At 41.1% G+C, this 18,216-nt stretch overlaps 1 protein-coding gene across 2 annotated transcripts; it reads left to right on the top strand.

The window, feature by feature from the left end:
* Positions 1-257: 257 nt before the first annotated feature.
* Positions 258-17,973, top strand: actr3b (actin related protein 3B). 2 transcript variants are annotated; one of them, XM_038997576.1, is made up of 12 exons: positions 258-491; positions 1,243-1,298; positions 1,742-1,866; positions 2,158-2,268; positions 2,598-2,693; positions 10,700-10,807; positions 12,562-12,705; positions 12,869-13,042; positions 13,790-13,882; positions 15,612-15,737; positions 15,901-15,984; positions 17,014-17,973. In XM_038997576.1, the coding sequence occupies exons 1-12, from the start codon at positions 448-450 to the stop codon at positions 17,107-17,109; spliced, it is 1,257 nt and encodes a 418-aa protein (XP_038853504.1). In that variant the 5' UTR covers positions 258-447; the 3' UTR covers positions 17,110-17,973. The 2 variants fall into 2 exon arrangements, with proteins under 2 accessions (XP_038853504.1, XP_038853503.1); XM_038997575.1 differs by having other exon boundaries at positions 15,901-17,973.
* Positions 17,974-18,216: the final 243 nt, after the last annotated feature.

The raw sequence follows: 18,216 nt of genomic DNA, 5'->3' as shown, positions 1-18,216 counted from the left end.
GTGAATGGTTTCTTTTCTACGTATGGCTTATTTGATCGACTAGAAGTTTCGTAATGCTTATGTTGTTGCGAGTGTACTGATTTAAGTAGGACACTTGACATCCTGGCAACTTTGAGAAAAAACACTTTATATTGGAGTTGTGCCTGTTGTTGTGCGTATCTGCCCTCTCATTGGCTAGAATGGTCCCACCTAATCGTGCCCCCTCCCCACTGCCTTCCATTTTTGAAGACATTTATTTTCATTGTTAGAGCGGCCACTTGAGTATCTGGTCAATATAATGGCTACTCTGTAATATAAATAACGGTACAGGGAAATAAGCGAGCACGGGGCAGTGCAATCAGCCGTGTAGCCAACCTTCAATCATACATTGTGTTTAAACTAGCTGATACAGTTGTTGCAAATAATCTATGGTGTTCTAGTATCGATAGGACAATCGTCAACACGAGCATGGCAACTCCTCTACCCCCTTGCGTGATAGATTGTGGGACAGGGTGAGTTTGTTTACTTGAAACAGCTAAGCTTGCTCTGAAGATACAGTATGTGATCTGCCTTGAAAAGGACATTTACTAACGTTAGGCTATGTTATGCCACCAATCAAGGCAACCTTTGCCACCCAAGTGGAAAGATTAAATAATACTATTAAAAATGTCATAATGTATAATATATAATAATAAATACTTTCTAATGTATTTTAGGTCTATAGCTAAGATGTTAATGTAAATAAAGTGCAATTGGCCACAGCTGTAGTGTCCTCTAAAACTTAGACTATTTTAGCCGTAGAGGAGCCTACTGTTTTCTGAATCCGAAGGCCTGTAAACTCACAGGTGTGATTAACTTGATGAATAACTCAGCCTGTGGGCAGTACATTTTCCAAGATCTCTATGAATCAAACAGCTGCATGTTTTGGCTAACAATATACATTTTAGAGGAGATACATTTTTCCTCCATGATGAATTAGTATGGTTAAACAGGAAGTTTTACTTAATTAGAAAGGCTGGGGTCGAGACAGAACCTGATGCTGTAAATTTATTATAGGGAACTAATTGCTAAAGGTTTCGGTTGTTTCTGAAAGGTTAATTGCAAATTGATCGGTAGAGAATATATTGACAAATGCATTCTGCTTAGTCCATGGTACAGAAAATAAATAAATGATTAAGTTGTATATTTGCACAATGCTTAGGGGCAAACATTGTAATTTTTGCTGTGTTATGATGACTTTGTGTTGTTTTTCTTTGAATGCAGATACACCAAGATTGGATATGCTGGAAACACAGAGCCACAGTTTATCATGCCATCCTGTAAGTATACTGTATAGCTTATGTTGCAGATGTTTTAAACACTATCCACTTCTAACTTGAAGATGGCTTTATTTACATCAGTTTTGGAGTTTAAGGTTTTGTTTTTTGGATTTGAATCAAGCTCTGCCTTGGGAAAGCACTAATTAAAGGCAGTGTAGCCTCCCATCTCATCACACGGCTGTGTAACCTTGAGCAAGTTACTGCACTCCAGCTGTCATTTCACTCATTACCATCAATTCGTTTCTCAAGGGAACGGACAACAAATGAGTTTCAGACTGTTTTGATCTGTTCTTTGTTGAACACAGAGTTCTAAAATATGCTTGATAGCTGTGTGAACATATGGGCCTTGGTACGTCATCTGTCCATGTATATCGACTTGATGGACGGGAGGTTTAGAGAAGAATGTAACACCTGTTCGTTACCCTTATGTGTTTCCATTTCAGGCATTGCTATACGGGAGTCAGCCGGTGTAGGAGACCAGGCACAGAGGCGACTTGTGAAGGGAGTGGATGACTTGGATTTCTTTATAGGAGATGAAGGCATTGATAAGCCCAACTATGCAACCAAGGTGATTGATCCTACTCATAGGATCTGTCCCACTGGGCACAGATGTCAGTTCAACGTCAAGTTCAATGTGAATTCAACAAAAGATTTCACCATGTCATTGGATTTAGGTTAAAAGTTGGGTGAAAAAAAGACAAAGTGCCCTTACGTTGATTACTTTTTGCTAACCCTATCAGTTTTCTACGTTGATTCAACGTCATTAGGTTGAAATGACATGGAAACAACGTTGATTCGACCAGTTTTCACCCACAGGGGTGGTTTTGAGTTGTAACCATGTGGCCTTTTGTCTCCAAAGTGGCCCATCAGACATGGGATGGTGGAAGACTGGGATTTGATGGAAAAGTTCATGGAGCAGATCATCTTTAAGTATCTGCGGGCAGAGCCTGAAGACCATAGCTTCCTTATGGTGAGAGACAGTTTATTGTAAAGCTATTATATACCCCAGTATACACCATAACACATATTTTGTTTGTTGTAACATATATGGGAATGAAATAGAGATATTGGTATTTATTTTTCTATTTTTGAAACTGGCATTTCAGTATTTATAAATATCAATGAATGCACCCATTGCCCATTCTGAATTTAGTCAATGTTTTTCAAAATGAAAACCGTCAATAGGTGCATGGTTTTTGTAAGACCTCATTTAAATTGTATTATTTTGTAGCTTTGCTGTTATTGCTCTTAGACTGCGTCAGTTGGACTGTATAGTGTTTTTTACGTTTGTGTCCCCAGACAGAGCCTCCGTTGAACACGCCAGAGAACAGAGAGTATCTGGCTGAGATCATGTTTGAGACCTTTAATGTCCCAGGCCTGTACATCGCAGTGCAGGTACAACAGAAATAATGTCCCATTCACACTATTGATCTGCCGTGATGTTAATGAGGTGTAATACCCCAATGACCCCATTCATGTATGGTTATATACCAGTAGTATATAGTATAAGTATTGAGGATGTCTTATTATTATAACAATGTATTTGATATGATCATCCATTCACTCCATGTAAGCCTAGATAGAAATATACAGTACCAGTCAAAAGTTTGGAGACACCTACTTATTCAAAGGTTTTTCTTTATTTTTGACTGTTTTCTACATTGTAGAATAATAGTGAAGACATCAGAACTATAAAATAACACATATGGAATCATGTAGTAACCAAAAAAGTGTTAAACAAATCAAAATATATTTTATTTGAGATTCTTCAAAGTAGCCACCCTTTGCCTTGATGGCAGCTTTGCACACTCTTGGCATTCTCTCAACCAGCTTCACTTGGAATGCTTTTCCAACAGTTTTGAAGGAGTTGTCACATATGCTGAGCACTTGTTGGTTGCTTTTCCTTCTCTCTGCGGTCCAACTCATCCCAAACCATCTCAAATGGGTTGAGGTCGGGTGATTGTGGAGGCCAGGTCATCTGATGCAGCACTCCATCACTCTCCTTCTTGGTCAAATAGCCCTTACACAGCCTGGAGGTGTGTTGGGTCATTGACCTGTTGAAAAGCAAATGATAGTCCCATAAGCGCAACCAGATGGGATGGCGTATCGCTGCAGAATGCTTTGGTAGCCATACTGGTTAAGTGTGCCTTGAATTTAAAAACAAATCACAGACAGTGTCAACAGCAAAGCACCCCCACACCATCACACCTCCTCCTCCAGTGCTTCATGGTGGGAACCACACATGCAGAGATCATCCGTTCACCTACGCAAACATTTTGACTCATCAGACCAAAGGACAGATTTCCACCGGTCTAATGTCCATTGCTCGTGTTTTGTGGCCCAAGCAAGTTTCTTCTTCTTATTGGTGTCCTTTAGTAGTGATTTCTTTGCAGCAACTCGACCATGAAGGTCTGATTCACGCAGTCTCCTCTGAACAGTTGATGTTGAGATGTGTCTGTTACTTGAACTCTGTGAAGCATTTATTTGGGCTGTAATTTCAGAGGCTGGTAACTCTAATGAACTTACACTCTGCAGCAGAGGTAACTCTGGGTCTTCCATTCCTGTGGCGGTCCTCATGAGAGCCAGTTTCATCATAGCGCTTGATGGTTTTTGCAACCGCACTTGAGGAAACTTTCAAAGTTTTCCGCATTGTCTGACCTTCCTGTCTTTAAAGTAATGATGGACTGTCGTTTCTCTTTGCTTATTTGAGCTGGTCTTGCCATAATATGTACTTGGTCTTTTACCAAATAGGGCTATCTTCTGTATACCACCCTTACCTTGTCACAACACAACTGATTGGCTCAAACGCGTTAAGAAGGAAAGAAATTCCACAAATTAACTTTTAACAAGGCACACCTGTTAATTGAAATGCATTCCAGGTGACTACCTCATGAAGCTGGTTGAGAGAATGCCAAGAGTGTGCAAAGCTGTCATCAAAGCAAAGGGTGGCTACTTTGAAGAATCTCAAATATAAAATATATTTTGATTTGTTTAACACTTTTTTGGTTACTACATGATACCATAGTTTTGATGTCTTCTCTATTATTCTACAATATAGACAATAGTAAAAATAAAGAAAAACTCTGTAATGAGTAGGTGTGTCCAAACTTTTGACTGGTACTGTATGTTTAAACACTTGATAGATCAGTGGATGCATAAAGATGTTAATGAAGGTGAGGTCCAATTAGGGCTGTTGTGGTGACCATATTACTGCCACAATGGCAGTAATGAGTAATGATGGCAGTCAAATTCCATGTGATTGCTGAGTCACGGTAATCTCCTCTTATGCACTCTGGACATGCGTTGGTAGTAGAGGTCTTCAGGGTTCAAAAACGTTGGACCCGTTCCGAAATTGACCTGAGGCTTTCCCACCCGGAACAGATATGCATAAATACATTTAGTAAATATAGAGACCTGTTTCAACAGGACCCGAGGACAGTTAGACCCGTTCTGTATAGACATAGCCCGGGCCGAATCGAGTGAGGGAAGCAGCAGAAAAGTCATGTTTTAAGATACTTTCTTAACCGGAGCTGATAAAGCGTGAGAGGGAGTGAGAGGTGGCGCTCTAGCAGGCGGGAGAGGGGCCCTACTGTGAGCCAGTGACATTCGGAGCAGTGCGGAGGGAGAGACGAGAGCAGTAACCAACCAATCCGACTCGCGCTATAGTAGACTATTAGCTGCCATAGTTAGGTTTTTTATCATGAAATATGATTACATAGTACCTGTCTTGACTTCATCAAAGTGGGAGAAGCTAGTTAAGCTAGCTAAAATTAGCTAGCTAGGCTAATTGAGGCTGCAGCTGTGCATGAGCTTTCTCATCATACACAAAATAACAACGGATCCAACCCAGACCCATGACATAATTTAGAATTCTGGATCTGGAACCCGGTCTCCGGTATTCGGGTATAGGTGGATCTGTGAAGACCTCTAGTTTGAAAATTGGCAGCTCTTTATAAGATGATGATTTATTCAAATAATTTAAGACATTGCATTTAGAACACCATACACATATTCAAGCTTATGCATACTCATAGGCCTATACATTGACTTCGGGAAGTATTCAGACCCCTTTACTTTTACATTTTTTTGTTCTGTTACAGCCTTATTCTAAAATTGATTAAATGTTATTTTTTCCCTCATCAATCTACACACAATACCCCATAATGACCAAGCAAAATTTTTTTTTTTAAACATTTTTGCAAATTTATAAAAAAAAAAATATTATATTTTCATAAGTATTCAGACCCTTTACTCAGTACTTTGTTGAAGCACCTTTGGCAGCAATTACAGCCTTGAGTCTTTCTGGGTATGACGCTACAAGCTTGACACACCTGTATTTGGGGAGTTTCTCCCATTCTTCTCTGCAGATCCTCTCAAGCTCTGTCAGGTTGGATGGGGAGCGTTGCTGCACAGCTATTTTCAGGTCTCTCCAGAGATGTTCGATCGGGTTTAAATCCGGGCTCTGGCTGGGCCTCTCAAGGACATTCAGAGACTTGTCCTGAAGCCACTCCTGCATTGTCTTGGCTGTGTGCTTAGGGTCGTTGTCCTGTTGGAAGGTGAACCTTCGCCCCAGTCTGAGGTCCTGAGCGCTCTGGAGCAGGTTTTCATCAAGGATCTATTTTTACTTTGCTCTGTTCATCTTTGCCTCGATCCTGACTTGTCAGTCCCTTCTGCTGATAAACATCGCCACAGCATGTGGGAAGCCCAGTGACGCGAGCCTACCAGACGAGCTAAATCACTTCTATGCTCGCTTCGAGGCAAGCAACACTGAGGCATGCATGAGATCATCAGCTGTTCCGGACAACTGTGTGATCACGCTCTCCGTAGCCGACGTGAGTAAGACCTTCAAACAGGTCAACATACACAAGGCTGCGGGGCCAGACGGATTACCAGGACGTGTGCCCCGGGCATGTGCTGACCAACTGGCAGGTGTCTTCACTGACATTTTCAACATGTCCCTGATTGAGTCTGTAATACCAACATGTTTCAAGCAGACCACCATAGTCAATGTGCCCAAGTACACAAAGGCAACCTGCCTAAATGACTACAGACCCGTAGCACTCACGTCTGTAGCCATGAAGTGCTTTGAAAGGTTGATAATGGCTCACTTCAACACCATTATCCCAGAAACCCTAGACCCATTCCAATTTGTATACTGCCCAAACATATCCACAGATGATGCAATCTCTATTGCACTCCACACTGCCCTTTCCCACCTGGACAAAAGGAACACTTATGTGAGAATGCTATTCATTGACTACAGCTCAGCGTTCAACACCATAGTACCCTCAAAGCTCATCACTAAGCTAAGGATCCTGGGACTAAACACCTCCCTCTGCAACTGGATCCTGGACTTCCTGACGGGCCGCCCCCAGGTGGTGAGGGTAGGAAGCAACACATCTGCCACGCTGATCCTCAACACTGGAGCTCCCCAGGGGTGCGTGCTCAGTCCCCTCCTGTACTCCCTGTTCACCCACGACTGCATGGCCAGGCACGACTCCAACACCATCATTAAGTTTGCAGATGACACAACAGTGGTAGGCTTGATCACCGACAACGACGAGACAGCCTATAGGGGGGAGGTCAGAGACCTGGCCGGGTGGTGCCAGAAAAACAACCTATCCCTCAACGTGACCAAGACTAAGGAGATGATTGTGGACTACAGGAAAAGGAGGACCGAGCACGCCCCCATTCTCATCGATGGGGCTGTAGTGGAGCAGGTTGAGAGCTTCAAGTTCCTTGGTGTCCACATCAACAACAAACTAGAATGGTCCAAACACACCAAGACAGTCGTGAAGAGGGCACGACAAAGCCTATTCCCCCTCAGGAAACTAAAAAGATCTGAGATCCTCAAAAGGTTCTACAGCTGCAACATCGAGAGCATCCTGACTGGTTGCATCACTGCCTGGTATGGCAATTGCTCGGCCTCTGACCGCAAGGCACCACAAAGGGTAGTGCGTACGGCCCAGTACATCACTGGGGCTAAGCTGCCTGCCATCCAGGGCCTCTACACCAGGCGGTGTCAGAGGAAGGCCCTAAAAATTGTCAAAGACTCCAGCCACCCCAGTCATAGACTGTTCTCTCTACTACCGCATGGCAAGCGGTACCGGAGTGCCATGTCTAGGACAAAAAGGCTACTCAACAGTTTTTATCCCCAAGCCATAAGACTCCTGAACAGGTAATCAAATGGCTACCCGGACTATTTGCATTGTGTGCCCCCCCCACCCCCCCAACCCATCTTTTTACGCTGCTGCTACTCTCTGTTTATCATATATGCATAGTCACTATAAATATACATTCATGTACATACTACCTCAATTGGGCCGACCAACCAGTGCTCCCGCACATTGGCTAACCGGGCTATCTGCATTGTGTCCCACCCACCACCCGCCAACCCCTCTTTTACGCTACTGCTACTCTCTGTTCATCATATATGCATAGTCACTTTAACTATATCTACATGTACATACTACCTCAATCAGCCTGATTAACCGGTGTCTGTATGTAGCCTCGCTACTTTTATAGCCTCGCTACTGTATATAGCCTGTCTTTTTACTGTTGTTTTTATTTCTTTACCTACCTATTGTTCACCTAATACCTTCTTTGCACTATTGGTTAAAGCTTGTAAGTAAGCATTTCACTGTAAGGTCTACACCTGTTGTATTCGGCGCACGTGACAAATAAACTTTGATTTGATGATACCATCACCATGCTTCACCGTAGGGATGGTGCCAGGTTTCCTCCAGACGTGACGCTTGGAATTCAAGCCAAAGAGTTCAATCTTGGTTTCATCAGACCAGAGAATCTTGTTTCTCATGGTCTGAGAGTCTTTATGGCAAACTCCAAGCGGGCTGTCATGTGCCTTTTACTGGGGAGTGGCTTCCGTCTGGCCACTCTACCATAAAGGCCTGATTTGTGGAGTGCTGCAGACATGGTTGTCCACCTGGAACGTTCTCCCATCTCCACAGATGAACTCTAGAGCTGTCAGAGTGACCATCGAGTTCTTGGTCACCTCCCTGACCAAGGCCTTTCTCCCCCTTTTGTTCAGTTTGGCTGGGCGGCCAGCTCTAGGAAGAGTCTAGGTGGTTCCAAACTTCTTCCTTTCAAGAATGATGGAGGCCACTGTGTTCTTGGAGACCTTCAATGCTGGCAAAAATGTTGATACCCTTCCCCAGATCTGTGCCTCGACATAATCCTGTCTCTGAGCTCTACAGACAATTCCCTCGACCACATGGCTTGGTTTTTGCTCTGACATGCACTGTCAACTGTGGGACCTTATATAGACAGGTGTAGGCCTTTCCAAATAATGTCCAATCAATTGAATTTACCACAGGTGGACTCCAATCATGTTGTAGAAACATCTTAAGGATGATCAATGGAAACAGGATGTACCTGAGATAAATTTAGAGTCTTATAGCAAAAGGTCTGAGTACTTATTTAAATTAGGTATTTCTGTTTTTATTTTTTATACATTTACAAACATTTCTAAAAACCCATTTTCACTTTGTCATTATGGGGTTTTGTGTGTAGATTGCTGAGGATTTTTTTTATTTAATCCATTTTATAATAAGGCTGTAATGTAACAAAATGTGGAAAAAGTCAAGGGGTCTGAATACTTTCCGAAAACACTGTATACGGTATGAGCCAAAGCCCGAAAAATAAACCTGAATTAAAATAATGATTATGGCATTGGACAATACATAACCTAATAGCCTATTGCATATTATGCAAGGTGGAAAAACATTTAAAAAAAAAACATATATAGATTTAGGATGTTTTTGGTACATAATTGGTCTAGCCTATACTTCAAAATTAAACAAATTCTAGCAATCACCTTTGAATCTGGACTGTGCTATTCATACTGGTTACCTTATGATACGCTCCAATCATCAATCCATGAGTCTGGGAGAGAACATATAGGCCTAGGTGATGCTGTTGGTTCATTGATTGTGCAGGGCGGCTTACAGAGTTAGCTTACAATTATAGTGAATTTGTCCATCTCCTCCTCTCCTTCATTCCTTTTTCGAGCACGCAGAGAGAGGGGCTGTCAACAGTTTAAGTTAATTAAATGTGTTGCGTTATGAAAACATGTTACTATCGCTATTCCCAAACAGATTTAATTTGGTTTCCCAAATGAAGCACTGGGTAGCTGCAGGAACATGGTTGGAGAGCCCATAGCATACAGAGAGGCTGCATGCTCCTCAAACAGTGGTTGATGCGTGAAGTGAAATAAGTGTTCTTATAAGCCCAGACATTTCTATATGCAATTCCGTGTGATAGCAGAGTTTATGATGGTTGCTACTAAAAAGAGGAGGATCCCAGCTGCTGCCATATTTAGGTCTATTTCTCAGCTGCTCCGCTATAAAACCGGACTAGCCTCAGCATGATTTAAACTGGGAAAGCAGCCTCCATTCGCTATTCGAGTGCATACGGATGATGTCTTTTTTCCCCTGCCCCCTGTTCCTACAACACAAGGTTGGTGGTACCTTAATTGGGGAGGACGGGCTTGTGGTAATGGCTGGAGCGGAATAAGTGAAATGGTATCAAATACATCAAACACATGGTTACAGTTGTTTGATGCCATTCCATTTGTGCTGTTTCCGTACAGTAATATGAACCGGCCTCCCCTCAGCAGCCTCCTGTTGTTCCTACCCATTTGATATTGGGCCATTCTAAATCATTTTTTTTCTCCATATTAGTAAAGACAAGATTAAATTGAGAATAGTCTGATGGTTGAAAATATGACCACTTGATGAGAGAACAGGGTGTGCAGCCTGAAGCAAGGAACAGAGTGTAAGCTTTTTTTGCGACTTTTTGTTGCGTATAGTCGCATCATGCAGCTCAAATATGTTTTGATTTTTAAGACAATCTAAGATTTGTATAATTCACATCTAAATTAACTCAAAATCTAGATTAGCATATAGGACCTGTTTCAAATGATCACTTTTACTCTCAACATTGCTCCGGAATGGGAAAAATATCCTTCAGCCAAGTTCAATTATATTCTTCTTACTATAAAATCATATAATATAAAATAATGGCACGGGACTTATAAGCATATCTTGTCTGCTAAATGAACTAGTCTACAGCCTATGGTAGGGCGCATAGCCAGATAACATACAGTAGGCCAACTCATATTCTGTTCTTCTGAAATACATTTTCTTCATATCATAATGTTTCTTTAGACCTGCCTAAAATAAATAATGGATTTATTGTGATGGTATATTAAATGGGTTTATTAGACTTTTTTTCATTGTAGATGTTCCAAAGGCATACATCAGCGGCATGTATGCGTGGAGGCCTGGAGATTCTAACATGTTTACAATATTTAATGACCGCCACAGCCCTAGGTCTAATCACATTGAAATCTGTCTCTCAGTGATTGTACTGGTTCATTTCAGGCAGTTCTTGCCCTGGCAGCATCATGGACATCTAGACAAGTAGGCGAGCGAACACTGACAGGAATCGTGATTGACAGCGGAGATGGAGTCACCCATGCCATACCTGTGGTAACAAAAGCATATCAAAGTTTTTTTGTTGTTAAAAGACACTATGACATAATAGGTCGCAGGCCTAATAGGTCATAGAGGCTTATAATCACACTTGTCGTGAAAGCTTAATGCTGTCTTATGTCACGTTAAACTGTTATGAAACCGTCCATCAACATTGGGGTTGCCATAATATTCCATGACAGAAGTGCTATGCCAACCTTATGAAGGCATTATAAACCTCAAAATGTGTTGGCATTCCTCAAGAAAAGCTAGGCCATCTTGGTTGCTTAGCTTTAATTGCGGGAACAAAACAGAAATGTCTTTCTTGTGAGTGGAAGCAGCTAGCAAGCCCAACTTAACTCCTTTATTGACCTGTTTTGATTGTGTGTCTGTCCAAATTCAAAGGAATGTCAATATACAACATGATCCAAGGCATCGTGGGTTAATGGGAAGATCCAATGAGGAAAGGCATGTAAGGGGACGTTTTATAACCATCCTATCCCTTCCCTGATAGAAACAGCCCTGTAACATGGGTTGAACCCCCCCTCCCCCCACCCCAGGACATGCTTCAACTCTTTGGTCTTTTGACCAATCAGATCAGCTCTGAAAAAGATCTGATGTGATTGGTCAAAAGACCAATTAGTGGAACAAATATCAGAATTGGGCTGCCTGTGTAAACGCAGCCTAAGACTCCCATACGGTTTCTCAACAGTCCAAGGTGGCTTTTCCCTCCTCCAGGTCAAGGAAAATTCCCTTGTGGGCCTTCGCCATATTGCTTTTAGCTATCCTGTCTTTTTAAATCAGGGTTGCTGTCCTGTCTTTTTAAATCAGTGTTGCTGTCCTGTCTTTTTAAATCAGGGTTGCTGGCAGAGAGGAAACAAGGAGAAGTAGCCACTTTAGCTTATTGAGATGCAACACCTGTGCGCATGACTCTCCTAAATATAACTCCCTCTCTGTAAAAGTGATATGGCATGAAGTTCTGTGTCTGTTGTTTATGATGATTAAAATGCTGTGTCAAATTCAATGATTGCTGGGATCCCGTATGTGGACTTTTTCTTCATGGCTATATATAATATAAAATAGAATTGGATACCATAAAATAGAATACCATACAGTGAAAAACAAGTGCTCTACCCATATTGAGATATACTGGTACTTGTTAACGTAAAAGTCCCAGCACGTTCATAGACTTGTTCAGATGCCTTCTTCACTGTCAGCTGTTTTCTAAATGCCCCCACCTCAATTCCATAGACTTTATTTAAAATAATAGTCACTGGTATACCTGTTATTACTAAAGATGGACTATGCAGAAATCGCTCAGCCATTTCCTGGATGCTAAAATTAGAATAAGTCGCCTAATTTTAGTTTATGTGACAAAACAAGCAAGTATAGTGTAGAGAATCATTGTACCATCTAAACCGCTGGGAAATATCTTCTCCATAACCAGAAATATTGTATTTTCAGCTGTTTGAAGCTGGTGAACAAAACCGAAAGTAAAAGATGCAAAAAAACTTACGAACAGGAAGTATAGAAATAGTGCACATAGAACAGAACTATCGCTTCTTGGACTGGCTTTCAATGAGAATGACAGATCTATGTGAATTTGGTCAGGTCGCCCAAAAAGATACATATTGCAGCTTTAAGTGTTTCATGTTTTGCAAATTCATAGTTATGCTACAGGTATAGAGTAACTCTTTGAGACATGATCAGGATCATGTTATGTTAACCTGTTGTTGACTGTTTGAGTCATTGTAACTTGTGTCCTGTGCTAGGCTGAAGGCTACGTCATTGGGAGCTGTATAAAACACATCCCCATAGCAGGTCGAGACATCACCTTGTTTATTCAGCAGCTCCTCAGAGAGAGGGAGGTGGGCATCCCCCCGGAACAGTCCATGGAGACAGCCAAGGCAGTCAAGGTGAGGAGGAGAATAGTAGTGAAGCTACCTAGCAACATCTAGCGACCTCTTTAAGAGGTTTTGATTGGTGTAATGGTTGTTGGACTGATGCTACATTATGTACATAAATGAACAATGTAAGCTCACACTTGTTTATTTGTTGTTTGTTGTTTTGTTTTCCCAGGAGAGGTACTGCTACATCTGTCCAGACATTGTGAAGGAATTTGCCAAATATGACACGGACCCTGGGAAATGGATCAAGAAGTACAAAGGCATCAATGCCATCAGCAAATCTGAATTCCACATAGACGTTGGATATGAACGCTTTTTAGGTCCAGAAATATTCTTTCATCCAGAGGTATTCATTGATATTCTGAATAATGGGTAGCGTTTATTTTATGCTACACTATTTATAAGAACTAACATGACAACAGTTATCAGCCAGTGTTGTTACCCAATAAGGATCCAATTGGATTAATTACTCATTTGAAATGAGTATCTTCAAGAAAGCACCAATTGTTGTTATGTAAGATATCAGTAAAAAAAAAAGATAAATAATTGTTATGCAGAATAAAGTTGACAAATTTAAGATTATTCTCATTTAAAGGCCCAGTGCAGTCAACATCGTGGTTTCCATGTGTTTTATACATATTTACACACTGAGGTTGGAATGATAATGCCTTTTTAGTGTAAGAGCTGTTTGAAAAGAAAGCCTAATATTTCAGCCTGTTTTGGTGGGATGGTGTTTTGGCCTTCCTGGTGACAACACCAGGCGGTAAATTAAAATACTTTAAAAAAAAAAAGAGAAAAAAAAGACTTAAAATAATAAAGAGTTCCAAACCTATCTGACAACAACAGCTAGTTTTCAGTTTTCCCCTCTCCAGACCACTCCCAGACAGTCATAGCTAAATTCTTTCTTGAAAAATTGCTCTTTGCTAAGAAGCTTTTTTTTTTTTTTTTTGAAAATTTTAATTAAAAACAATAACAGTAATATTCTTAATTGTTACCCAGAAATTATTTGATATTGAGATAAAAACAGCTGCATTGGACCTTGCTTTAAACATTCACATGTAATACCCACTAAATCTGCTCCTGTGTTTTACAGTTTGCCAACCCAGACTTCATGCAGCCAATCTCAGATATAGTTGACGAGGTTATAATGAACTGTCCAATAGATGTCAGAAGACCTCTATATAAGGTATGGCTTCAACACTACATTCTGCAATTGATTGTGTGATGGGGGAAACGCATGTCTTTCCAGTTTAACAATTCATTTAAGAAAGAATATGATTTGAAGATTATTTTAAATATGTCAGACTTGCTCTGCAATACATTTAGTATTGACAGTTTTGATTCTGAATAGTTTTTCATATTTTGTCCACCAGGCGTCAGTGTACACCTTGTTATCTTACTGGTAGATGCATGTTGGCCTTGTGGAGGCAATGAGGGAACATAGGCTTGAACACGGCAGCTGACTTATTCAATGGCCATTTCAGTTCACATTCTACTCTTCATTTAGCTTGGATCATGCCAACAAAACATATATTTTTTCTAAACACAGAATGAGTGCAAATTATCTTGCTCATGTGTTATAAATGTCCATGATCCCCATGCCACTCATCTGCATATCAAATTAAAACATCAAACTGGGGTATTTATAAAAACATTGAGACAAGTCGTTGAACTTGTAATAGCCCAGTGAACCAACTGCCTAAAATAAAATATTGCAATCTTCTGGGCAATTGAATACATTTAACAATTCACTGAGCATCCTAACTATCCCCACGAGTCACAACACCTGAGGTGGACTATAAGCTTAAACCATCTTCTTCACAAATTGAAAGGTGGTCATCTGCAGTAAAACGCTCTGCTGCTGGGCTCTCATCTCCTCCTCTGACACGAGTAATAAATGGATTCATTTCAGAAAGGCAAAACATGGATGGAAAGAGGGATGAAAGAGGGAGGGAGAGAGGGATGAAAAATAGATGGAGAACAGTACTTTTTTTATTGCCCCAGAAGTTATTCCAGCTCAGCCCAATCCAAACAACGGGATACATTTCCTCCCAAAGCCTCTAAAGTTTGTTAACAAACGATTGACCCCCTCGGCCTGTAATGGCGGAGGATCGCTGGTTGATCCCCTATTATCGCTGAACGTCAATATTTAATTAAGGTCAAATGACTGTCCCGATTTTCCCTGAGCCTTTTCCTTTCTCTCTCTCACTCGCTCTCGTTAGGGTTTGAGACCTGACCAGTGTAGATATCAGCAACTTTCAAGGGTTGTTATTTAAGCAATAAGGCCAGAGGGGGTGTGGTATATGGCCAATATACCACGGCTAAGGGCTGTTCTTAGGCACGACGCAAAGCCGAGGTGCCTTATTGCTATTATAAACTGGTTACCAACCTAATTAGAACAGTAAAAATAAATGTTTTGTCATAGCCGTGGTATACGGTCTGATATACCACACCTGTCAGCCAATCAGCATTCAGGGCTCGAACCACCCAGTTAATAATTTGTGATAAAGCCCTAATTCTGTGATGACATTGAAGCCTAACTAGACACAGAAAGCATGCACAAAAATATTGAACATCTGTCGATGTGCCCTTGAGCAAGGCATTTAACCCTAATTGCGCCAGGTGCATCATTCATAATGACTGACCCTGGCTGTGACCCCACACTCCATCGGTGTCTCAGGGAAAGTGGGATATTAAAAAAATACATTTCCAATTCACACATGCGTATAAATTACATACTTGTGTATGTGTAAAAAAGGATAAATATAAGCTCCCACCAATTATTTATTTTTTCTGTCTCTTGATTGTGTGTTTAGCCAGATTGACTACTTCTTGATGAATGAAGGTGTTGTTATTGTTTTGATGGGCTAGAAAACTGACACCCTATAGTTGTGTTGTGTACTGACACATTACAGAATATTGTCCTGTCTGGCGGTTCCACCATGTTCAGAGACTTTGGCCGGCGGCTGCAGAGAGACCTGAAGCGGTCGGTAGACGCCCGGCTCAAATTGAGTGAGGAGCTCAGTGGAGGAAGGATAAAGGTGTGTGTCTGTTCGTGCTTTCCTGCCTCCAATGGTCATGTTTGGTACGACAACGATCATAGGAGTTGGCAATACAGATCTGACATTGTCCAGGCTATTGTGATGCAGGGTAGAAACTGGGCTCAGGATGGATGGTAATCTGTCTACTTTCCTGTGTTTTCAGCCCAAGCCCATGGAGGTCCTGGTTGTTACACACCACATGCAGCGCTATGCCGTGTGGTTTGGAGGATCCATGCTTGCCTCTACGGTAAAGACCACACACAGTGCACATGTACACATTCACACACAGAGCACGCACCCACGCATACACACAGATACACACTACATTTTCTACATGGTCATACTGTGAAGGTTAACAAGTTCTGTTATTATTATTATTATCATTCACTATCACAAATGTCTACTGTATTAATGTGTATATATAATCAATATATAAACAGTACTCAGCCTACAGATGTAGGCTCTTCATTTGATTACTCTTTTGTTGCTGAACATTTTCCTGCACAATAGTGTATTCTAGGTTTAAAAAGGCTTCTAAAGTTTATTATTTCCACTTTAAAATGTCTGACTTTGCCCTAACGAAAAATGGATAAACTCCTACAAAAAATGTCCATTAATGTTACGTGCCTCCAATAAGGAGGGAGGTGCAGGAATCAGGAGCAGGAGAGCAAGGAAGTCCTAGTGGCACAATCGTTTAATAAGTAGTCCCAACTCAACAACAACATGGGGGGGAACACGCCAAAACGAGGTCGCCACACACAGGGAAATAAACGGAGAAACCTCTACTCCTAACCACCTTCATAAATGGTACAACTGCTGTGAGAAAAGAAAACCCCGTGGTGCAGACACGCACCCCTAACAACGTAACCACAGCAAAACAATCCCGCACAAAGACTAGCAGGCAGCGGAGGTTAATAAACCCACCGAAATCAACTAATAGGACACAGGTGTAAACAAAACAGACAGACACAAACGAAAAGGAAAAATGGATCGGTGGCAGCTAGTAGGCCGGCGCCGACGACCGCCGAGCACCGCCCGAACAGGAAGAGGAGCTACCTTCGGTGGAAGTCGTGACAATTAATTAAATCTACATAATAATGCAAATGTCCTGTTGCTGCAGGATTATTTTCCTGCTATAGCAAACTGGCTCAAATTAAGATTGTACATCTGTAATAATGCTGTGTCTGGTGTTATCCAAACCTTTTCATCTGCCTAAAGTACTGAGATAAATCCCCTGTTGCTCCTTGCTTTTGTATTCCGTTTCTTTCCTTCACAGCCTGAGTTTCTCCAGGTTTGTCACTCAAAAAAGGACTACGATGAGTTTGGCCCCAGCATCTGCCGCCATAACCCAGTCTTTGGTACCATGTCCTAATGCTAAAACCCACACCTACAGAACCTGCTGTTGACCCCGGCCTGGGGTCAGTCCATGCATCGTGATTGATGTCCTTACTTTACCACCATAGCACTCTAACCTACCACACAAGAGCCCCTTAGACGTTGATGTGCAATTGAATTTCTCAACTACAGTATATTGTACAATCAGTATAGGCTAATTAGAATTAATGTGAAGGATAAAAGTCATTGAATTAGACAAAGACATCTTATAGCACACATACAGTGAATTTTCAATATTGTCATTGTAGCAACATTGCAGACTATTTAATAGAGTTAAACAAGAAAAAAATCTAAACTGGAACACTTTGGTTGAAGCCATGAACTGAAGACTGTTTTCTTGCACCTACTCTCTTAGTTTCGCTGTACACTCTTAAGATTAACTTTAGATCCCATCCCAGGCTGCATGAATCATGTGGGGAGGCAACCCACGCTACTTCTGGAGCAGCCCAAGTTACGTTTGTCCAATATCCATAGAATGTCATGCTTTGAAATTGTATATAGAATATATAGCTAAAGATACTATATATTACAATATAACATATTTAAAAATGTGTTTATATTTCTATTAATGATTATCAGAACAGATATATAAAGATGTAGATCGTATGCTGTTCTTCATTGACGTGAAATAGTGTAACGTGAAAGAAGAGATATTTCCTTTATTAGGTCCAAAAGTATTTATTAATATATTTTTGTCAGCCACAAATTATCTATGGTATATAATGATATTGAAGTATTTATTTATACATTTCTGTGTATCTAGAAGTTATTTCCGTAGGGAACTGTGCCCACTAAAAATAAAACTGCTGTATGATGTGAATAAAGGTACTTGGCACCTTCATGGCTTGTTGTTTCTGATTGATAGCTAATGTGATGCTTTTCAAGACAGACATACAGTAAATGACTGTCTTTAGTACCAGGAAATATTTAATTAATTTGTTTATTGTGTCCATTTCTGGAAAGTGTATTACGTAGACTTTGTTGTTGTATACAGCCCATTGCCTCCCGAGTGGTGCAGCGGTCTAAGGCACTGCATCTCAGTGCAAGAGGTGTCACTACAGTCCCTGGTTTGAATCCAGGCTGT

The sequence above is a fragment of the Salvelinus namaycush genome, chromosome 7, assembly GCF_016432855.1.
Source record: "Salvelinus namaycush isolate Seneca chromosome 7, SaNama_1.0, whole genome shotgun sequence".
Lineage (NCBI taxonomy): Eukaryota > Metazoa > Chordata > Actinopteri > Salmoniformes > Salmonidae > Salvelinus > Salvelinus namaycush.
Note: the sequence above shows the minus strand (reverse complement) of the source record. Positions and strands in the feature narration are given on the sequence as shown.

Excerpts from the sequence above, each read along its gene's own strand:
- actr3b (XM_038997575.1), top strand. The coding sequence starts at position 448 with ATGGCAACTCCTCTACCCCCTTGCGTGATAGATTGTGGGACAGG. Across the intron at positions 1,299-1,741 it reads ACAGTTTATCATGCCATCCT|GCATTGCTATACGGGAGTCA; the intron begins GTAAGTATACTG and ends TTTCCATTTCAG. Across the intron at positions 10,808-12,561 it reads TCACCCATGCCATACCTGTG|GCTGAAGGCTACGTCATTGG; the intron begins GTAACAAAAGCA and ends GTCCTGTGCTAG.